Here is a 24187-nt window from a genome sequence, read left to right on the forward strand (position 1 = left end):
CATGCTTTTTTAAAATATAGAACACTAACATTTTTTCATGTTATTATCTAGCTAGCACCCTAAACACATGTTTTGTTGGTTTGTTGCATAGGCCGACTCTGCCAAGCAGAAGTTTAGGGAAGGAAAGTGTGTCAGCGCCTTTAGGATGAGCAAATAAACATCAACTTATTGGTCTGTCTTGTGGCCCCAAGTAGATGAGGCAGCCTGGGCTCATTGCTTAGCTATCCTGGACTCAAAGTGATAATCCAGCCCTGTTGATGGTCTAATTCTGGTTCTGTCATTCACTTACTGTGTGACCATGGGCAAATGACAGCCTGCTTCTGAGCCCCCCACCTTTTGTGTTCCCTGCTATATAAGCAAAGGGTTAGACTAAGACTATTTATTGCTAATGATCCTTTCGTTCTAATTTTATGAGTGAGTAGCAAAACAAAGCCAGTTGGGAAACTGCATTCTGGCCCCTGCCTCTGGAACCCCAAGTTCCTAAGAAGGGTGCTGGTGCTTCATTAAATAGAAAATCAGGCCTAGTTACAACCCTGGGCTTCCAGTCTGATGGAGCCACAAACACATAAACAGAGAAGAGACAATCTAGCGTGATCATAGCGATGACCGAAAAAATCACGTGAACAGTGAAAACCAGGAAAGAGACCTCCAAGCCAGCTGAGATCAACAAAGACCTCTTGGAGGAGGGAACACTGAAGCTTAGTGTGGAAAAACAATGAAGCAAGAGCAAGGAGTTGCCATTTGATGACAGTCAGGAGAAATAAGGCTATAAGAAGATAAGCTTTAAATGGAGGCTAAGGGATCATCTCATGAAAAATCCTTAATGAATACTGGATGGGAGCTTAGACACTGGGTTTAAGACCCATCTCTACTATGAATTGTCAGTTGACCTTAAGAAAACAGTTTCCAGACTTCAGACTCAGTATCTGTCTCCCCCACTTAATAGAAATGAGCCAGAGGAGGGAGAAAGAGTTGGACTTGATGGCTCTGGATTTTTGCCCCTAAAACCCCAAATCAGTTTAACTCAGTGACATTCAATCCAAAATTGACTTCTCTGAGCTCTTACAACATGCAAGAAAATAAAGGTGATTCTCATCAACTTGGGTGTGAGAGAAACCTGGTGATTGGCTTTAGGAGACTGGGTCTGGTCAGCTGAGGGTTCACTCTTTTAAGTCAAGGTGCAGGAGTTTTGCTTTTCTGCTTGGGTAATGGGGGCCAACCTCTAGAACTTTTTTTTTTTTCTTTCAAGGAAGACTTCACAACAGAGTGGCTTATTTCAGGTGTCTTTTACAAAGACATTTTACCAGCCTTCACCCACTTACAGGGAATCATGCTGCCCTCCACACTTAAGAACAATTTGGAATTTAGGGTTGTTGTTGACAGTATCATCTCAGAAAAGGAGATGGAAAGAGACAATTGTTGCCCAGTCTCTCTCCACATGAAAATTTAAGTTCTAGATTCTCCAGAAGACATAACATAGAATAAATAGACTTAGTCTGGCAGTCAGAGGTCTGGGTTCTGGTCCTAACTCTGCTGTGTAATCTTGGGCAAGCTCTTGCCCCTTCTGTCTACAAAGAAAAAAAAACCTGGCTGACCATGTCTAGATTTGGCATTTTTATAATTCAATGGCATGAGAGAGATTTTATTAGAAGCAACATCAGGGATGGAGTCGTCTCAGAGTCATATTCCCAGAGAAGAAAAGAGCTGGTGATTGTAGGTTCACTTTGGAGGACCCCTCCTACCTGGAAATCCAACTCATTGAATCCTTCTTGCACCCATGTTTCTCCAAATTACTGAAAAATATGATTTGTGTAACTCACTCAGGTTTGCCTAATTGCTGCAGTGAAAGTGTTGGGCTAGCGTGATCTATTATATTCTACACAGAAATGGAAGTACTGACATCTAGCTTAGAAGGAGTCAGGAAGAACTACTATTCAAGGCTTACAAGAGAAGAATAAACTTGATAACTATGTGAGCAATAGCATGTTGCAAAGAACTTTGGAGAAAGCAGTCCTTCCAAAGCAACATGGTGGAACTTTGATTCAAAAGAAGAGGCATGAGTTCAAGGACTTGATTTAAGAGACCTGACATCCCAAACTAGATACATAAAATCTAAGATGAAGACTAGCAGAAATCTTTCCAGAGAGTTTTTCACAATCATAATTCAACAATCAACTGTTTACATCTGATTATCCTAGTAAAATGTAAAGTCTAAGAAAATAGGGACTTTGCCTGCTTTCTCCATTTTCATCACTGTGTCAGCTGAACATAGCAAGTCTTTCACTTGGTAGGTTATTAGTTAATTAATAATTAGTTTGACAAAAGAAAGGAGGTAGAAGTTTTGGGTTCATACGGTAGGAGTTAATACCGCAACCTACTAATAAGTCTTCAAGAGCTGGTTGTAATATTACCTTTATATTTTGACTAGAGTGTAAATATTGTAGATTTCTCATTCCAGAATCCTTTGATTCTATTGTTTCCAGATATTCCAGTGTCCAGATGTTCCAGCTGCCCATCTCCCAGAAATCCAGCTCTGGCTTACTATGGAGGCCACAACCTGTAATGGATCAGTGGGTGGCTCACCAGTCTTCTACCTGGTGGGCATCCCCTCTCTGCCAGAGTCCCTCTTCCTCCCTGTGTTTTTAATTTTTCTCCTTTTCTACCTTCTCATCCTCACGGGTAATGCCCTGATCCTGGTGGCTGTGGTGGCAGAGTCCAGCCTCCACAAGCCCATGTACTTCTTCCTGATCAACCTCTCAGCCCTGGACATCCTCTTCACCACAACCACTGTCCCCAAGATGCTGTCCCTTTTCCTGTTTGGGGACCATTTTCTCAGCTTTACTTCCTGCTTATTGCAGATGTACCTCTTCCAAAGCTTTACATGCTCTGAAGCCTTCATCCTGGTGGCCATGGCCTATGACCGCTATGTGGCTATCTGCCGCCCACTGCACTACACTGCGCTCATGACCCCACAGACCAATGCTGCCCTGGCAGCCAGTGCCTGGCTCACCGCCCTCCTTCTGCCCATCCCAGCAGTAGTGAAGACCTCCCAGATGGCATATGACAACATTGCTAGAATCTACCACTGCTTTTGTGATCATTTGGCTCTAGTTCAAGCCTCCTGCTCTGACACAACCCCCCAGACCCTCATGGGCTTCTGCATCGCCATGGTGGTGTCCTTCCTGCCCCTTCTCCTGGTGCTTCTCTCCTATGCCCACATCCTGGCCTCAGTGCTTCGCATTGGCTCCCGAGAAGGACGCTCCAAAGCCTTCTCCACCTGCAGCTCCCACCTCCTGGTGGTTGGCACCTACTACTCATCCATTGCCATAGCCTATGTGGCCTACAGGGCTGACCTGCCCCTCGACTTCCACATTATGGGCAATGTAGCATATGCTATTCTCACACCAATCCTCAATCCCCTCATTTACACTCTAAGAAACAAGGATGTCAAGGCAGCCATTACCAAAGTCACACATCTTAAGACTCAGGCTGGAATAGGAGCCCTTGACCTGTAGATGCAGCTAATTCTGCTCTCTGGGGAAGGAAACGGCACCCCACTCCAGTATTTTGCCCAGAGAATCCCACGGATGGAGGACCCTGGTAGGCTACAGTCCATGGGGTCTCAAAGAGTCGGACACGACTGAGCGACTTTTTCAATTCTGCTCTCAGGATACCAAATAACAGTGCCCAGCACAGATTGTTGTTGTTGTTGTTTAATTGCTAAGTCATGTCTGACTCTGCAACACTATGGACTGTAGCCTGCCAGGCTCCTCTGTCCATGGGGTTTCCCAGGCAAGAATAGTGGAGTGAGTTGCCATTTCCCCCTCCGAGGGATCTTCCCAACCCAGGGATCGAATCTGCGTCTCCTGCATTGGCAGGCGAATTCTTTACTTCTGAGCCACCAGGGAAGACCTCAGCACAGATTAGGAACTCAATAAATATTTTTGAGTAAATAAATCAGTAAATATAGAATGGTAAAAGAAAATTCTGTTGAGCAGTCAACTTCAACAGTGGTTGCCATATTTTGGTCCAAGGCTTTCCCCCTAGTGCAATGGAATAATGTTCATCTTTATATGATATCTTGCACTGTATAAGAATTTCACTTCTTCATAAGAAGCTTTTTCTTTTTAAAAAACCTGCATGGCAAAAAAATCTTTAAAAGCAAAGGCAAAAAACAAAAGACTTACATCACAGGAAAAGGGCAAATATCCAAAATAGATAAAGAGTTCTGGAGAAGGAATTGGCAATCCACTCCAGTATTCTTGCCTGGAGAATCCCATGGACAGAGGAGCCTGGTGAGCTACAGTCCATGGCGAGGTCACAAACAGTTGGACACAACTGAGTGATAACATATTTATATACTTCCTGAATTTTTAGAAGAAAAATCTAACATACAAATATAAAAATGGGCAAAATATATGAAAAGATAGGTTACCAGAAAAATGCAGTGGTCTTTAAACAATGACAGAATGTGGTCCACTGGAGAAGGGAATGGCAAACCACTTCAGTATTCTTGCCTTGAGAACCCCATGAATAGTATGAAAAGGCAAAATGATAGGATACTGAAAGAGAAACTCCCCAGGTCAGTAAGTGCCCAATATGCTCCTGGAGATCAGTGGATAAATAACTCCAGAAAGAATGAAGGGATGGAGCCAAAGCAAAAAAATACCCAGCTGTGGATGTGACTGGTGATAGAAGCAAGGTCTGATGCTGTAAAGAGCAATAGTGCATAGGAACCTGGAATGTCACGTCCATGAATCAAGGCAAATTGGAAGTGATCAAACAAGAGATGGCAAGAGTGAATGTCGACATTCTAGGAATCAGCGAACTGAAATGGACTGGAATGGGTGAATTTAACTCAGATGACCATTATATCTACTACTGCAGGCAGGAATCCCTCAGAAGAAATGGAGTAGCCATCATGGTCAACAAAAGAGTCCGAAATGCAGTACTTGGATGCAATCTCAAAAACGACAGAATGATCTCTGTTCATTTCCAAGGCAAACCATTCAATATCACAGTAATCCAAGTCTATGCCCCAGCCAGTAATGCTGAAGAAGCTGAAGTTGAATGGTTCTATGAAGACCTACAAGACCTTTTAGAACTAACACCCAAAAAAGATGTCCTTTTCACTACCAGATCAGATCAGATCAGTTGCTCAGTCCTGTCCGACTCTTTGCATAAAGGACTGGAATGCAAAAGTAGGAAGTCAAGAAACACCTGGAGTAACAGGCAAATTTGGCCTGGGAATATGGAATGAAGCAGGGCAAAGACTAATAGAGTTTTGCCAAGAAAATGCACTGGTCATAACAAACACCCTCTTCCAACAACACAAGAGAAGACTCTATACATGGACATCACCAGATGGTCAACACCGAAATCAGATTGATTATACTATTTGCAGCCAAAGATGGAGAAGCTCTATACAGTCAGCAAAAACAAGACCAGGAGCTGACTGTGGCTCAGACCGTGAACTCCTTATTGCCAAATTCAGACTTAAATTGAAGAAAGTAGGGAAAACCACTAGACCATTCAGGTATGACCTAAATCAAATCCCTTATGATTATACAGTTGAAGTGAGAAATAGATTTAAGGGACTAGATCTGATAGAGTGCCTGATGAACTATGGAATAAGGTTCGTGACATTGTACAGGAGACAGGGATCAAGACCATCCCCATGGAAAAGAAATGCAAAAAAGCAAAATAGCTGTCTGGGGAGGCCTTACAAATAGCTGTGAAAAGCAGAGAAGTGAAAAGCAAAGGAGAAAAGGAAAGATATAAACATCTGAATGCAGAGTTCCAAAGAATAGCAAGAAGAGATAAGAAAGCTTTCCTCAGCGATCAGTGCAAAGAAATAGAGGAAAACAACAGAATGGGAAAGACTAGAGATCTCTTCAAGAAAATCAGAGATACCAAGGGAACATTTCATGCAAAGATGGGCTCGATAAAGGACAAAAATGGTATGGACCTAACAGAAGCAGAAGATATTAAGAAGAGATGGCAAGAATACACAGAAGAACTATACAAAAAAGATCTTCACGACCCAGATAATCATGATGGTGTGATCACTGACCTAGAGCCAGACATCCTGGAATGTGAAGTCAAGTGGGCCTTAGAAAGCATCACTATGAACAAAGCTAGTGGAGGTGATGGAATTCCAGCTGAGCTATTTCAAATCCTGAAAGATGATGCTGTGAAAGTGCTGCACTCAATATGCAAGCAAATCTGGAAAACTCAGCAGTGGCCACAGGACTGGAAAAGGTCGGTTTTCATTCTAATCCCAAAGAAAGGCAATGCCAAAGAATGCTCAAACTACTGCACAATTGCACTCATCTCACACACTAGTTAAGTAATGCTCAAAATTCTCCAAGCCAGGCTTCAGCAATATGTGAACCGTGAACTTCCTGATGTTCAAGCTGGTTTTAGAAAAGGCAGAGGAACCAGAGATCAAATTGCCAACATCTGCTGGATCATGGAAAAAGCAAGAGAGTTCCAGAAAAACATCTATTTCTGCTTTATTGACTATGCCAAAGCCTTTGACTGTGTGGATCACAATAAACTGTGGAAAATTCTTCAAGAGATGGGAATACCAGACCACCTGATCTGCCTTTTGAGAGATTTGTATGCAGATCAGGAAGCAACAGTTAGACTTAGACATGGAACAACAGGCTGGTTTCAAATAGGAAAAGGAGTTCGTCAAGGCTGTATATTGTCACCCTGTTTATTTAACTTATATGCAGAGTACATCATGAGAAACGCTGGACTGGAAGAAACACAAGCTGGAATCAAGATTGTCAGGAGAAATATCAATAACCTCAGAGATGCAGATGACACCACCCTTATGGCAGAAAGTGAAGAGGAACTCAAAAGCCTCTTGATGAAAGTGAAAGTGGAGAGTGAAAACGTTGGGTTAAAGCTCAACATTCAGAAAACGAAGATCATGGCATCCGGTCCCATCACTTCATGGGAAATAGATGGGGAAACAGTGGAAACACTGTCAGACTTTATTTTGGGGGGCTCCAAAATCCCTGCAGATGGTGACTGCAGCCATGAAATTAAAAGACGCTTACTCCTTGGAAGGAAAGTTGTGACCAACCTAGATAGCATGTTGAAAAGCAGAGACATTACTTTGCCAACAAAGGTTCATCTAGTCAAGGCTATGGTTTTTCCTGTGGTCATGTATGGATGTGAGAGTTGGACTGTGAAGAAAGCTGAGCGCCAAAGAATTGATGCTTTTGAACTGTGGTGTTGGAGAAGACTCTTGAGAGTCCCTTGGACTGCAAGGAGATCCAACCAGTCCATTCTGAGGGAGATCAACCCAGGGTGTTCTTTGGAAGGAATGATGCTAAAGCTGAAACTCCAGTACTTTGGCCACTTCATGCGAAGAGTTGACTCATTGGAAAAGACTCTGATGCTGGGAGGGACTAGGGGCAAGAGGAGAAGAGGACGACAGAGGATGAGATGGCTGGATGGCATCACTGACTCGATGGACGTGAGTCTGAGTGAACTCCAGGAGTTGGTGATGGACAAGGAGGCCTGGGGTGCTGCGATTCATGGGGTCGCAAAGAGTCGGACACGACTGAGCGACTGATCTGATCTGATCTTACACAATGAAAAAGTATTTAGTCTACTGTATTAAAATACTATATAAAAAGAATACAAATTAAAACTACCATGTGAATTTCCCTAGTGGTCCAGTGGTTAGGAATCTGCCTGCCAGTGCAGGGGACACGGGTTTGAACACTGGTCTGGGAAGATCTCACATACTGCAGGGCAACTAAACCCATGCGCCACAACTACTGAGTCCATGTGCTGCAACTACTGAACCCCTGAGTTCTAGAGTCCATGCTCCGCAACAAGAAAGCCACTGCAATAAGAAATTTCTGCCCTGCAACTAGAGAGTATCTCCTCACTGCTCACCACAACTAGAGAAAGCCTGGCACGGCCAAAAATAAATGTAAATAGTAAATAAAAAAATTTAAAACTACACTGAAATGCCATTTTCCACATAATCAGATTAGCAAAACAGTATTTTGGCAATATGCATGTAGAAAATCAGAACTCTTGTAAATTACTTGTGAGAATGCAAATTGATAGAGCATTACTGTGATACCCACCAAAAGTATATATGCATTTACCCTTTGACCCAGAAATCTCATTTCTAGGAATCAATCTCAAAGATACATTGGCAATAATTCATTAGGCTACTCATTCATCATTAGGGAACAGGTTGAAAAAAAATTTTTTTAAGTATAATGCATCTATAAAAAGGAAATGATAAAGCTGTATACTGATCTAGGATATGCTAATGGACTTCCCTGGTGGCTCAAATGGTAAAGAATCTGCCTGGAATGCTGGAGACCCTGGGTTGGGAAGATCCCCTGGAGATGGGTCCACTGCAGTATTCTTACCTAGCGAATCCCATGGACAGAGGAGCCTGGAGGGCTATGGTCCATAGGGTCACACAGAGTTGGACATGACTGGAGTGACTTTGCACACATGCACACAGAAGGATGAAACCTCTGAATTAATAAAGATGGTTACCTACAAGGAGAAAGAGGGAACAGAGTGGAGGGGACAGGAACAGAAACAAGACAAATGTACAGTCTGTCTTTAGATGTATATATAATTTTTATATAATTAAAAGAAATAAAAAGAAAAAACACAATTCCCTCCTTTTTAAAATAAACAGAAACACTTGACCTTAGATGTCTATCAAATTAATGGCATGATCATTAGGAAAATTACTAAGAGTCATCAAAACAGTGCTTTGACTATATATCTTAAGAGGGATATAATTTAAAAATAAGAAAAATCATAACAGTTTAAATTACATTGAGAAGTCTTTTAAAAAATATGTTACAGTTTTACTTAAGAGATTAGATTGAAATTAAATCATTCTATAATCATTTAAAATATTTCATTTTGAAATTATTTTATACTTACAAAAAGTTACAAAGATAATATAGAGCTTCTAGTTAACCTTTCATCCAGCTTCCTCTAATTTTAACATCTTATGTAACCATTCTGCATTTATCAAAACTAAGAAACTAACATGAATCTATATAACACATTATCACTCAAAGTCCATAGAGCCCACTCTTAGTATTATATATTATTTTATTTTTTGTATAGACATCCAGTTGTTCCAGCACCATTTTTTAAAGCCTATTCTTCATCATTAAATTGTCTTTGAACTTTTGTCAAATACTGAACTATAGTTGTGTCTGTTTCTGGGCTCTCTCTTCTGTTCCATTGGTACATTTATCTGTCCTTTTACCAATACCACATCATCCTGATTACCATAACTTTATACTTAAGTGTTGAAATTGGGTAGTGTGAATCCCCCATCTTTGTTTTTCTCTTTTAGAATTGTTTTGACTACTTTAGTTTCTTTGCTTTTTGATATAAATTTTGGAACTATCTTTCTGGGTTTTGATTGGGATTGTGCTGAATCTGAATCTGTGTATTAAATTTGGGATACTTGACATTTTACCAATATTGAATTTTCCAATTTAACAACATGGATAGCTCTTCATTATCTAGATTTTCTTTGATTTTATTCATCAGTGTTTTGTAGTTTTTAGCCTATGGATTGTGCACATATTTTGTGGAAGAAAGAAAGTGAAAGTTGCTCAATTGTGTCCCACTCTTTGCGATCCCATGGACTATACAGTTCATGGAATTCTCTAGGCCAGAATACTGAAGGGGTAGCCATTCCCTTCTCCAGGGGATCTTCCCTATCTAGGGATCAAACCAGGATCTCTTGCACTGCAGGCAGATTCTTTACCAACTGAGCTATGAAGGAAGCCCCACATATCTTGTTGGGTTTATATTTAAGTGCACTTTTTGGTTAGTCTGTTAATATGGTGGGCTTTTCATTGATTGGTTTTGAATGTTGAACAGATTCTTTATTCCTGGAATGAACTCCTCTTGGTTATGATATATCATCCTCTATAAATATTGCTGCTGCTAAGTCGCTTCAGTCATGTCCAACTCTATGCGATCCCATAGACCGCAGCCCACCAGGCTCCCCCGTCCCTGGGATTCTCCAGGCAAGAACACTGGAGTGGGTTGCCATTTCCGTCTCCAATGTGTGAAAGTGAAAAATGAAAGTGATTTTTTAAAAATATTTTGTTTGGGATTTCTGCATGAGGGATACTGATGTGCAGTTTTCTATTAATGTCTTTGCCTAGTTTGATATTAGGTTAATATTGGCTGGCCTTTTAAAATGAGTTGGAAAGTTCTCTCTCCTCTTCTATAATCTGGAAAACATTATGTAGAATTGGTATTATTTTTTTCCTTAAATATTTAGTAGTATTTTCCCATGAAATGACCTGTGTCTGGAATTTCCTTTTAGGAAATTTTTTTCTACAAAATCAATTTCTTTACTAGATATAGAAGTGTGGAGTTTTTGTATTTATTTATTTTTGGCTGAATCTTTGTTGCTTTGCATGGGCTTTCTCTAATTGTGGAGCATGGGTTTCTCGCTGTGCTGGTTTCTCTTGTTGCAGAGCACAGGCTCTAGGCACTCAGGCTTAATTGTTCAAGGCATGTGGAATCTTCCCAGACCAGGGATAGAATCATGTTCCCCGCCTTCGCAGGCGGATTCTTATCCACCGCACCACCAGGGAAGTCCAAGATACAGAAGTTTGAAAATTATCTATTTATTCTTGAATGGGTTTTGGTAGTTTGTGCCTCTCGAGGAATTTGTCCATTTCATCCACATCATAGAATTTATATGTTTGTAGTAGTCTTTCATGATCCTTTTAAAGTCTGTGATGTCTCTTCTTTCATTCTGAATGTTGCTAATTTGTGTCTTCAATTCTTCTTCTTGGTCAGTCTGGCTATAGACGTATCAATTTTATCAACTTTTCAAAGAATCAGATTTTAAACCTAAATGTCCATCATGAAATAGCTAGAGGGAAGCTCAGGGAACTCAGTGCTCTATGATGACCTAGAGGAGTGGGATGGAGGTGTGGGAGGGAGGCTCAAGAGGGAGGTGATATATGTATAAATATAGCTGATTCACTTTGTGGTAGAGCAGAAACTAATACAACATTGTAAAGCAATTATACTCCAATAAAAAAAAAATCAGCCTTTAGTTTTATTGATTTTGCTCAGCTGTTTTTCTGTTTTCAGTTGTATTGATTCTTGCTATAATATTTATAATTTTCTTTCTTTTAAGTACTTTGGGTTTAATTTTATATTCTTTTTCTAGTTTCTTAAAGTGAAAGATTAGATTGTTGATATGAGCCTTTTATTCTTTTCCAATATAAGTATTAAACTCTATAAATTTCCCTCTAGCTACTGCTTTCATAATTCCCTACAATTTTGAAATATTGTACTTCTCTATTTTTTCTTTTCAACTCAGAATGTGTTTTTAATTTCCCTTGAGACTTCTTAAATTCTGGAGCACTTCCTCAGGCCCATCTACTTGAATAGGGCTTGATTCCAACCTCTGCCTCACCGGCATCATGTGGCTGCTAAAATCTTTCTGCGGCTCTGTAACCTCCCAGCTGCTGTCTTCTTCTGGTTTCTCAAAGTCTTTCCTTATACATGCACACCTGAGGAGTTGGTCCCTGACTTGAAGGGAATTTGTACAGATTTTGAAGTTCCTTCCCTGCAGTACTATCCTCCCCAGTATTTTGCCTTTTAATTTCTAGCCCTTTTGGTAATCCAAATTCCAGCTTGCATTGCCTCAGTTTATTAGGACTTTATTTTTCTAATTGAGCTCTATTCTCCAGTCCTGCAAATTGGGAGATGCCCTCAGGTAAAAATCTGGGATCATGTAGAAATTACTTCATGAGCTTTCCTATTCTCAAGGATCACAGTCCTTCAAGGTCTCTGAAGCCTTCAAACAATTGTTTTACATATTTTATCCAGCTTTTATGGTTGTTTTTGGCATGAGGTTTAGTTCCAAAGAAGGCAGTCTGTCATAGGCAATACTTAGACGTCCTCTTTGATTTTTGAGTTTTTGCACTATTGGTAGGAGAAACACAGTGCAGACCCTAGGATTTTAGAGTGAACTATATGGTTTGTTTTTTTTTTTTCCTGCTGATAACTATTCTCCTTTTGAGAAACAGTTCCTAGCCCTAGTGCAGCTGAAAGCCCGACGAGAAACACTAAAGGACTGTGGGTCCCAAGCTGACCCTTACAAACTGGGTATTAATTTGAACAAACAAAATGTAAAATTGGATATGTACAAAAACATCCCACTGTCAAGTGGGAAGTCAGGTAATAAATATTATATTAGCTCAAGCAGATCTTGAAGGCACATTTGTATGAGTGGGTGGCTCAGACTTCCAAGATGCACCATCTTGCAGTATTGAGACCTTCCCATCAGCTCTGACATAGGGCCTCATGGGAAATTCCCTATGATCAACTCTCCCAAGAAGAAAGAAATCAGGCTTGATTCACAAACAGTTCTTCACAATATGCTGAGACTACTCAAACATGGAGTGCTGCTACATTACAGCCCATTCAGGAAGGCCCTGAAGGATCGACAGGAAGATAAATCCTGTCAGTGGGCAGAACCTTTGCCATGGCCTCTTATCTTTTACCTGGTAGTTCATCTCACCTGGGAGGTAAAATGGAAAGAGATTTGGATCTATACAAGTTTATGAGCAATGGCTACATCTTTGCTGGGATATGAAGTAACTTAGAGCAAAGTAACAGGTTTGGTGAAGAGAAGATCTGGAGAGATTTAAGGCAAAAGACTTCTGAGAAAGGCCTCAAACTGTAAAGATATTTTTGGTCCATGTGACAATTTACCAAAGGGAACTCATGGTGAAAAAACTCTCTAAAACCAGAAAAAATAGGTAGAATCAGATACACAAGATGACCCATTCATGAATATCCGTCAGACTCATAATGAGAATGAAGGTTACACCATTGGCATAAAGTTTGAGGCCCCTGAGAGCTGTTAATAATGTCCTCATCATTACCAGTAAAGCCTAGGGACAAATCCTACCTCACTCTTCATGTATACTCTAGGTGATGCCAGGGAGTTTATTCCTGAGGGATGATGGGTCCTCAAGGGAGCACCATCTTGAAGAAAATAAGCCCAGGAGGCCTACCTGAAAGCAGGGAACCGAGGGTTTAATAGGTCATGGCTCAGCCTCTAACAAGTCTTCACATGGAGACACCAGTATGGACCGGCTTAATAGGTAAGCAGAACCAGGGATGGAGCATCCAGAGACAGGCAGAGAAAGCTGGGGCAAGGAGACAGGGGTAGAGAAGCCAGGATGTATGAACTTGGGCCAGGTCAGGGAGACTGGTTGGGTGTGAACAAGAGGCAGCAGCCCAGAATCCAGGTTGGCTGTGCACATGTGGGTTGTGAGACCTTGGGCCACACGTTCTGACAGGTCCAGGCAAAGGAGGACTCTTACATGTGGGATTCAAACCACATCCTTATCAAATCATTTCCTCCCACAGGAAATCAAGGCTGATGGAGCAGTAACCACTGGAAACACGAGGGCACTCTGAGTGCTTACCTGTTCCAGGCTCTTGTGTAGTGTTGTCTAAACGTTCTCTTCGCATTCTCTCCACAAGGACACAACAATCCCAGAAGGTCACAAATGAGGGAAACGAGTTCAGACAGAGAAAAGTGACTTGCCCAAGGTCACACAACTGCAGGTATGAGCTGGGATGGGACTCCAGTCCTTTCTGACTCATAAGTGCATACTCTTGACCACTAAGGCCCACAGGATAGGATGAAGGTAGAGCCCCTGGCTGGTAGCAGGTGCACAGGAGAGGTGGGAGAGCCCTCACTCTCTGGCTTTGGGGTGTGGACCATGTGACATGACTCTGCCAGACACAGAGTGGATACTCAGGAAAGGGTTTTGAATTCCAATTGGATTGGAAACCCCTTAGAGATCTTCTCCTCTAAACCTCTCACTACACAGATGAGAAAACCAAGTCTCAGGGACCCAGAGTCACAGCAAGCAAGTAACAGCTGGTCCAGGAGCCAGGACTCTTGGTTGCAAGGTGGAGTTCTTTAACAGCAGTCTGCCTCCTAACTACCTCTGCTCTCACCCCTCACCAGTTGTGACCTTGAACAAGGGCCTGTCCTTCTCCAATCCTTGGTTTCCCATTTGCTGAGGAGTGTAACCACTCCCTGAAAGAACTGGATGAAGGAGGAGATGATGTCCATCAAGTACAGCATCAGGTTGGACACTCAGTGACTGGGCTTTCTGTCCTTCCCTGTCCCCACCTGCACTGTAACTCTCTCGTAGACAGTCCCACCAGGGAGGACCTTCTGGGGCAAATTCTGTGCCCTGGGAAAGAGCACCCATTAGTCCCTAAAGCACAGGATGGCATCACTAAGATGTAGTGTGTAATCTAAAGCAAAATAAGAGCCCTAACCTGTAAAATAAATGTAAGAAAGTTCAACCAAATTTGGATATTCCCTATGATGGGCAAGTTGAATGGTGCTTTGAAAGATAAAATGCAAAGTTCTTTCATAAAGTACTTTTGGTGTCCCTGTTTGGCTGGTGTCCCAATATGCCTATTGGATGGTCCAGTACGACCTGGCAATAAAAAGCCATGTCCCACCCCTCCACTGAGGTCTCAGCATCCCTCCTTCATCTTCTAAGCAGTGGGACAGAGGCGGAGTGAGAGGGATAGCAAAGCTGATGGCCTTTTAGGGCCCCACTGGCCTCCCCTCTCAGCCTTTCTGCCCCTCAGATCCCCTGCTCTGCCTCACCCGGGACTGCAGACACAACTGCTGTCTGAGAGCAAAAGTGTCCATGGCAGTGCAAAGCAGTTTCACTTTTTTTGCTAGGTCCTGGGGTCTGATTTTTGGAACATTATTTTAAAGGAAGATTTGCATTGCCAGATACTAGTTCTTAGTGCTTATCCTATAGCGACTCAAGATAAAAACTTGAATTATAAATTTGTCTGATATAATCAATGAAAAAGTGGAAAGGGAAACAGAAAACCTTGGTCTTAATATGTTCTCCCCTGTAAAGCTGAACTTCTGGATTCCCCAAGAGACATGGGGAGTAGAAGAGAGAGTCCTGTCCCAGGAATCAAAGACCTGAGTTCTGGGGATGACTCTGCCTCCGGTGCCATTGGGATCTGGGAAAGTTCCCACCCTTTCTGTGCTCAGCCTCTTGCCTTCAGGAGGAAAACTGGTTAGTTCTGAAAATTAAAAGTTTTTTTCCAGCTTTTACATTGATGGTTTTATGCATAAGATGTGTTTCGAGAAGAGAGAGAAATTAGAGGTGACTCTAGGAAAAGTGTGGGGCCCTGCTCACAGAATCATCAGGAGCAACATGGACTTGCTTGCAATGGGAACAGGGATTGCTTAGCCCAACAGGTGAGTATTAAGTAGATGGCAAATCAGTATTTCTCTTAATTGAATCCCCCTGCTGCTGCTATTGCTGCTAAGTCACTTCAGTCCGACTCTGTGCGACCCCATAGACGGCAGCCCAGCAGGCTCCCCCGTCTCTGGGATTCTTCAGGCAAGAACACTGGAGTGGGTTGCCATTTCCTTCTCCAATGAATGAAAGTGAAAAGTGAAAGTGAAATTGCTCAGTTGTGTCAGACTCCTAGCAACCCCATGGACTACAGCCCACCAGGCTCCTCCATCCATGGGATTTTCCAGGCAAGAGTACTGGAGTGGGGTGCCATTGCCTTCTCTAGATCTATGAAAACACTTCCTCCTGATTCCTTCTTGGTCAGGGCAGGGGGGCAGTTCTTTGGCCTTGGAGCAGCCATTGCAAGCAAACCTCCAGTTCCTCTCCATCTAAAATGCTTCTCAAGCAATGACCAGGGACAGAGAAGCCTGGTGGACAGTGGGTGTGCCAAACAGGAGTTTGAGCCGAGCTGCATGCCAGCAGAGAGGCAAGTTCAAGAGTAACACAGATATACTCCCTGGATTCTCTGTTGCTGCCCAGTTGCAGGAGAATCCATGCTCAGTTCCGACTTCAATCAGGAATGGCTCTTTTCACCAAAGGCATTTTCAGTATCACTCCCGTCACTGCAATGTGACAAAGAGCCCCACACCCAGAGACAGAAAAGGGAGTACTCAACTTAGAGACAGGCAGAACCACTGCACCAAGCAAACAAGGGAGAAGGAGCCATTCCTGGTCAATAATTATGAGAAGATAGCACGTTGCCGTAAACGTTAGAAAAATCAGGCCTCCCTAGCAATGTGGTGACAAAGATGTCACTTTTTGAAAAACTTAAAGCAATGCCAAATGAGAAAGGAGCTCAAGGACATGGTTTAAGAGACCCGATATCCCTGAAAGGATTATATGGGACATGGACAAGGGGACCAACAGAGTTCTTCCACAACACTTAGCACAACTGAAATTAAATCATTATGCGATTCTTTGCTTAACGTCTTTCTCTACCACTGAAAATTCAGCTCCATTAAGTAAGAGACCTTTGTTTTGTTCAACTTGTTATATACTCAGCATGTAACACTTGGTTTGGTATATTGTAAAGATAATTTTGCCACATTATTTTTTTAAAAGGAAAAAGGGAATTCTGAGAGAGGATGAAGACAGAACCCATCATTTCTCTTCTAGTGTTGGTTGTAAATAAATGTGGTTACCTTATACAGTGATCACTCTGTAATTCATATTCCAGAATCACTGATTGTTCTGGTTTCTAGGTGCTCCCACTGCCCACTTCCTGGGCATCCAGCTTAAACCATCATGGAGACTATAGCCTGTAATGAATCAGAGGAGTCATGGACCATCTTCTACCTTATGGGCATCCCTTCTCTGCCGAAATCCTTCTTCCTTCCTATCTTCTTCATCTTTCTCCTCCTCTACCTACTCATCCTGGTGGGAAATGCCCTAATCCTGGTGGCCGTGGTGATAGAGCCCAGACTTCACAAGCCCATGTACTTCTTCCTGATCAACCTCTCAGCCCTGGACATCCTCTTCACCACAACCACTGTCCCCAAGATGCTGTCCTTATTCTTGCGTGGGGATCGCTATCTCAGCTTCTCTGCCTGCTTCCTGCAGATGTACCTCTTCCACAGCTTCTCCTGCTCTGAAGCCTTCATCCTGGTGGTCATGGCCTATGACCGCTATGTGGCTATCTGCTGCCCGCTGCATTACCCTGTGCTCATGACCCCGCAGACCAATGCTGCCCTGGCAGCCAGTGCCTGGCTCACTGCCCTCCTTCTGCCCATCCCAGCAGTGGTGCAGACCTCCCACATGGCTTTTGACAGCACTGTTTACATCTACCACTGCTTCTGTGACCACTTAGCTGTGGTCCAGGCCTCCTGCTCTGACACCAGCCCCCAGACCCTCATGGGCTTCTGCATCGCCATGGTGGTGTCCTTCCTGCCTCTTCTCCTGGTGCTTCTCTCCTATGCCCACATCCTGGCCTCAGTGCTTCACATCGGCTCTCGAGAAGGACGCTCCAAAGCCTTCTCCACCTGCAGCTCCCACCTCCTGGTGGTTGGCACCTACTACTCATCCATTGCCATAGCCTATGTGGCCTACAGGGCTGACCTGCCCCTCGACTTCCATATCGTGGGCAACGTGGTGTACGCTATTCTCACACCTGTCCTCAACCCTCTCATCTACACGCTGAGGAACAAGGATGTCAAGACAGCCATCACCAAAATGGCATGTCCCTGGAATCCAAATAATTCTGCAAAACCCTGATTGATAGTGAACTTTATTTTCTCACAAACCAATAACAATAGAGGTAAAATTGGACAATTCAGATAGCCAAATAGTTAGAACAATAATTCTTAAAATACAGTCCTAGGTATTCTTCCATTGTAACAAAATAATGATTTTCTTTCCTTAATTCACCGACTAAATGGATTGGGCTTTTCAATTTTTAAGCTGTGACTCCCAAATTTCACAAGATTTGTGTTCACATTTCCACTAATTCAAACAATTTTGATTCTCAGAGACTTAAATATTTGACTAGAAAGAAATTCAGTTTTTTCCCCTTGTAGAGCTTCTAATATTTCTAAATGCCCCCAGGATGGCTGACACATAGATATGAATCAGCCTAGCCCTTTTTGCTGGAGTAGTAACTTAGAAATCCTCTTCAAGGAAAACGTCTGAAACTCCTACCATCTCAATTCTTTTGCCTGAAAATACATTGCCACTACCAATGTGTCAATACCAGCCATGCAGGAAATTTACCACTAGTGTCTAGGCCTTTGTTGTGTCCTGAAACTAGAGCATACCTTTCCTTGAGCTTATGGTTAAGCAAGAAGTATTCCTTAGCAAACCTGTACAGACAAAGCATTGCAATTCTTTTAATTTTAAGCCGTGCAATAGCTTGTTCATCCATAACAATGAGAGCTAAGTCGTTTTCTCTTACTAGTAGCATGCGGTGTCCAGGACCTGCACTCTTGCTCACAATACAGCCGTAGGTATTCTTCCTGGCCCTAGAAGCCAGCCCTATCTCTTTATTCCTTTTGCCTATGCCAAATTTTCTCTTGAAGAATATTTTCCACCTATCACCTCACCTGCTAATTGGCACAGTCTCTCTGTATCTCCCATTTTAAAAAAAGTATTTTCAACTTTTGTGCATCAAATGACACTATCAGGAGAATAAAAAGACAATCCACAATGGGGAAAAATATTCATAAATTAAGGAATTAATATCCAAAATACATTAAGAACTCCTACCACTCAAAACAACAGCAACACTCAATTTAGAAAATGGGCAAAAGATTTGAATAGACATTTCTCTGAAGAAGACATACAAATGTCAAATAAGCCCATGAAAAGATGCTTGACATTACCATCCATCTGGCAAGTCAAAACCATAATGATACAGCACTTCCTACCTATTAGGATGGATATTATCCAAAAATGGAAAATAGCAAGTGTTAGAGAGAATGTGGAGCAATTGGAAAGCTTGAAAAAAAAAATGATGCAGCCACTGTGGAAAACAATATGATGGTTCCTCAAGAAATTAAATATAGAATTAATGAATGATCCATCAGCTCCACTTCTGGGTATATACCCAAAAGAATTGAAAGCAGAGTCCTAAGAGACATTTGTTCACCTGTGTTCATAGCAACATTATTCACAGTAGCCAAAAGATGGAAACAACCCAAATGTCCATCAGCAGGTGAACAGATAAACATATACACCCAGTGGAATATAATTGAGCCTTAAAATGAATGAAATTCTGATACATGCAACAACATGGACAAACCTTAACGACATTATAAGTGAAATAAGCCAAGTACAAAGGGGTAAATAGTGTGTGATTCCATTTACATGAGGCACTTGTCATAGTCGAATCATAGAAACAGAAAGTGAAACAGTGGTTACCGGGAGCTAGGGGTGAGTGGGGAAGGGAGAGTTACTGTTTTCTGCATATGGAGTTCTGTCTGGGATGACGAAAGAGTTCTGGAAATGTACAGTGGTGATGGTTGCACAACGTGAATGGACTCAATACTACTTTACGTACATTTAAAGATGGTCCAAATGGTAAGTTTTATGTTACATATGTGTACCACAATAAAAGATACTTTAACAAATGGTTTCAAATCAGACCACAGGTCGCAAGTCCTTGAATAGCCCAGGGGCTGGCTGCCATTTTGTCAGATGTCCCCCTCTAGACCCACTGATCAGCTGTGGTCAGAGGAAGATATATGGAGTTCATCACATGGTTTGACATGAACACGAGAATTCATGGAGCAGTTTGCCTTAAAAAGTGGGGTGGGAAGTCATTTGAAACCTGGTACATTTAGGGGAATCATTGCCCTATCAGTGTCAGGCAGGTGTTGGGAGGTTGTTATGAAGATTTGGGGGAGACTGGGAAATTTCATCTCTCAAATATCTCTAGCCTGCCTCTACTCCTCTTCATCCCACTTCATTCACTCTGGTACAGGTGTTACCACTTTCTGTCTCCTGAAGGAGCACAATCATCTCTCCAACCATCTCTCTGCCTCTGTGCCCACCCTCCACTTCATACGTGACCAGAATGGGCTTTCTGGCTGACAAATCTGGTCACCTTACCACCTTCAATAGAACTTAAAGGCTCTCTCTGCTCTAAAGGAAAAAGTGAAGTCACTCAGTCATGTCAGACTCTTTGTGACCCCATGGACTGTAGCCTGCCAGGCTCCTCTGTCCATGGGATTTTCCAGGCAATAGTACTGGAATGAATTGCCATTTCCTTCTCCAGGGGATCTTCCGGCTCTCCCACATTGTAGACAGATGCTTTACCGTCTGAGCCACTCTCTTCTCTGGCTCCCCTTAAGTGACTTCTTTGACCTCACATCTCACCATTGCCTCTCTCACGGCAATTCTGAATTTCTTTCAGTTTGCCAAACATGCCAACTCATTCTCATTCTCACCAATCAGTCACTCTTCTCTCTTCCTCTTTGTCTATTTCAATTGAAATCTTAGTCAGGCTTCTCCTGAAACATCACATTCTCAGAGGAGCCTGCCCTGGCACCTTGCCCTGAAAAGTGAGGTAGATACCCTTTGTGTGTGCCCCCTTAGCACTTTATTACTCCCCCATTATAGTGTCATGTTAGTTGCTCAGTTGTGTCTGACTCTTTGCAATCCCGTGGACTGTAGCTCACCAGACTACTGTCCATGGAATTCTCCAGGCAAGAATACTGGAGTGGGTTGCTATTTCCTTCTCCAGGGGATCTTCCCAACAGAGGGCTCAAACCCAGGTCTTCTGCATTGCAGGCAGATTCTTTACCACCTGAGCCACCAGGGAGGGCTCATCATGGCACTTTTTAACTTTTGAACCTTAGGAGAAAAGAGCTCTGAGCTCATGATACCTACTAGTCTTTGTAGGCTCCTTGCTTGTTTCATCTTCCCCTTTACCTCCAAGCCCCCAGTTCGCACTCCACTCCCCCTTCTCACATTATGTATGTCCATAAATATAAGCATACCTTTGAGAAGTAGGTAGTGTTGTTATGTGCATATATATACCTGTTGAATTCACATAAGAGGAATTATGTTACACATCTCCATTTATTTCTTACATTTTCATTTAGTGTCTCTGTTGCTATTTATAGATCTAGTTTCATTGGTTCTTATTGATATTCCATGATATGATTTTATCACATTTTACTTTTCTAGTGGAGGCCACCTAAATTACCTCTAACTCTTTGCTATCAGTGTGTCTTGATAAATGCCCTTGTGTATGTCCTTGTATGAATCCATGGAAGATTCTCCCTGAAAGATAGAACAGAGTCAAACACATTAGTCATGGTGTGCACAAACTTTAGCTAAACATAGTCCCTCTTCATTATTTGTAGATTCTGTGTTTGTAAATTCATTTATCTACTGAAACTAAAACCAGTACTTATGGCACTTCCAGGGTCACTCAGGGACACACCCAGAGCAGCAAAATATCTGAGTCATCATGTGCACGTTCCCAGTTGAGGTCTAACAAGAAAATACTCTACCCTCTTGTTTCAACTCGTATCATGATCGAGTGTCCTTCCCATGGTCTGTTTTTTGCCATGCTTTTAGCATTTCTGTGCTCTTTTGGTAATTTCCCTTTTTAAATTGGTACCCAAGCGTGATGTTCAAGTGGTGTCTAAGACTCCTAAGCATGAAAAATCTGTGATGTGCCTTATGGAGAAAATACATGTGTTATTAAGCTTCATCCAAGCATGGTTATAGTGCTGTTGGCCATGAGTTCAAGGTAAATAAATCAATGGTGTATATACTAAATGAGGATTTTTAAATTAATTTTTATTGGTGTATAATTGATTTACAATATTGTGTTAGTTTCCACTGTACAGCAAAATCAATCAGTTATACATATGCATGTTGTTGCTGTTGTTCAGTTGGTAAGTTGTGTCCAACTCTTTGCAATCCCATGGACTGCAGCATGCCAGGCTTCCCCGTCCTTCACTATCTCCCGGAGTTTGCTCCAACTCATGTCTACTGAGTTGGTGTTGCTGTCTAATCATCTCATCCTCTGCCACCCCCTTCTCTTTTTGCCTTCCATCTTTCCCAGCATCAGGGTCTTTGCATCAGATGGCTAAAGTTATTGGAGCTTCAGCATAAGTCCTTCCAGTGAATATTCAGGGTTGATTTCCTTTAGGATTGACTGGTTTGATCTTGTTGTAGTCCAGTGGACTCTCAAGAGTCTTCTCTAGCACCACAATTCGAGTGCATCAATTCTTCGGCATTCAGCCCTCTTTATGGTCCAACTCTCACATCCGTACGTGACTACTGGAAAAACCATAACTTTGACTATACAGATCTTTGTGGGCAAAGAGATGTCTCTGCTTTTTAATATGCTGTCTAGCTTTGTCATAGCTTTCCTTCCAAGGAGCAAGCATCTTTTAATTCTGTGGCTGCAGTCACACCACCCGCAGTGATTTTGGAGCCAAAGAAAATAAAATCTGTCACTGATTCCACTTTTTCCCCCTTTTATTTGCCAGGAAGTGATAGGACCGGATGAGCATATATACATATACATATATCCACTCTTTTTCAGGTTATTTTCCCATATAGGTCATTATAGAGAGTATTGAGTAGAGTTCCCTGTGCTATACAGTAGAACCTTACTGCTGCTGCTGCTAATTCGCTTCAGTCGTGTCCGACTCTGTACGACCCCATGGACTGCAGCCCACCAGGCTCCTCCATCCATGGGATTTTCCAGGCAAGAGTACTGGAGTGGGGTGCCATTGCCTTCTCCAGAACCTTACTAGTTACTATTACATATATAATAGTGTGTATATGTCAATCAGAAATACCCATAAAACAAGGTTATATATTTGATCACATCAGTTGACGAAAATGTTGTGACCAGAGGCTCACAGGAAACTAATCTTGTACTCCTCCTAGAAGAATGACTAAGTGTATTCACAGAAACTCAATAGAACACAGCTACCACAAATAATGAGAATTGACTGTACTGAATGTACTTCAATATTGTTTCCTTGAATGGCTGTGCCTTTTATACTCCCAGCGGTAATGGACTATAGACTATAGCTTCCATGCCCCCCACATCCTCACCAACATCTTCTTCCAACTCTCTAATTTTTTCCTTCTTTATCAGGCTAAAGTGGTACCTCATTCTGTTTCATTTGCATCTCTCTGATTACTAATGAAGCATCTCCTTGGTTAGCAACCAGCATTTTCCCATATTACTTATGGAAAAACTGCTTATTTTCTTTGGATTTCCTGTATTATTTCATTGCTTTCAAGACTTCTGTATGTTTGCTCCTTGTCAACTTTAAATATTACAAGTATGCTTTTCAAGTTTGTAATGTGCCCTGCCTGCATTGAGCAGAAATTCTTCATTTTGATATACTTAAATCCATCACCTTTTTTACCTTTTAATATGTAGGGTTTTAGCCTTTCCTTACCACAATATCACAGCTATTCCTCAATATTTTCTTTTATTAGTTTCCTAGTCTTTTTTTTTTATACTTTTACCTTGAATTCATGTAGAATTCTTAAGTTGTAAGGTAGGAATTCTGCTTTATTTTTCTTCATATTTGAAATCATATTTTCCATCAGTCTCTTTCTCTCTCTTTTTTGGCCACGCCTTGGGGTGGGATCTTAGTTCCCCAACCACGGATGAAACTTTTGCCCCCTGCAGTGGAACCACAAAGTCTTAATCACTGGACTGCCAGGGAAGTCCCACCAATTGCTCTTAAAAATCTTGTCTCTCCCATTGTTTTTTTTTTTTTTAAATTTTATTTTATTTTTAAACTTTACAATATTGCATTAGCTCTGCCAAACATCGAAATGAATCCGCCACAGGCACACCTGTGCTCTCCATCCCGAACCCCCCTCCCTCCCCATACCCTCCCTCCGGGTTGTCCCAGTGCACCAGCCCCAAGCATCCAGTATCGTGCATCGAACCAGGACTGGCAACTCGTTTCATACATGATATTATACATGTTTCAATGCCATTCTCCCAAATCTCCCCACCCTCTCCCTCTCCCACGGAGTCCATAAGACTGATCTATACATCAGTGTCTCTTTTGCTGTCTCGTACACAGGGTTATTGTTACCATCTTTCTAAATTCCATATATATGTGTTAGTATACTGTATTGGTGTTTTTCTTTCTGGCTTACTTCACTCTGTATAATAGGTTCCAGTTTCATCCATCTCATTAGAACTGATTCAAATGTATTCTTTTTAATGGCTGAGTAATACTCCATTGTGTATATGTACCACAGCTTTCTTATCCATTCATCTTCCTCATTGTTTTATAGCCCTATGTTTATCAAGTTCCCATACACCTTGTGTA

General features: G+C 42.0%; 2 protein-coding genes across 2 annotated transcripts; both read left to right on the forward strand.

The window, feature by feature from the left end:
* Positions 1-2543: 2543 nt before the first annotated feature.
* On the forward strand, positions 2544-3515 carry LOC102287637 (olfactory receptor 2AT4). The gene has a single exon (XM_005903236.2). The coding sequence runs from the start codon at positions 2544-2546 to the stop codon at positions 3513-3515; it is 972 nt and encodes a 323-aa protein (XP_005903298.2).
* A 13152-nt stretch (positions 3516-16667) lies between these two features.
* Positions 16668-17633, forward strand: LOC102287349 (olfactory receptor 2AT4). Its single transcript, XM_005903235.2, has one exon. The coding sequence runs from the start codon at positions 16668-16670 to the stop codon at positions 17631-17633; it is 966 nt and encodes a 321-aa protein (XP_005903297.2).
* Positions 17634-24187: the final 6554 nt, after the last annotated feature.

This window comes from Bos mutus, chromosome 15, assembly GCF_027580195.1.
Source record: "Bos mutus isolate GX-2022 chromosome 15, NWIPB_WYAK_1.1, whole genome shotgun sequence".
NCBI lineage: Eukaryota > Metazoa > Chordata > Mammalia > Artiodactyla > Bovidae > Bos > Bos mutus.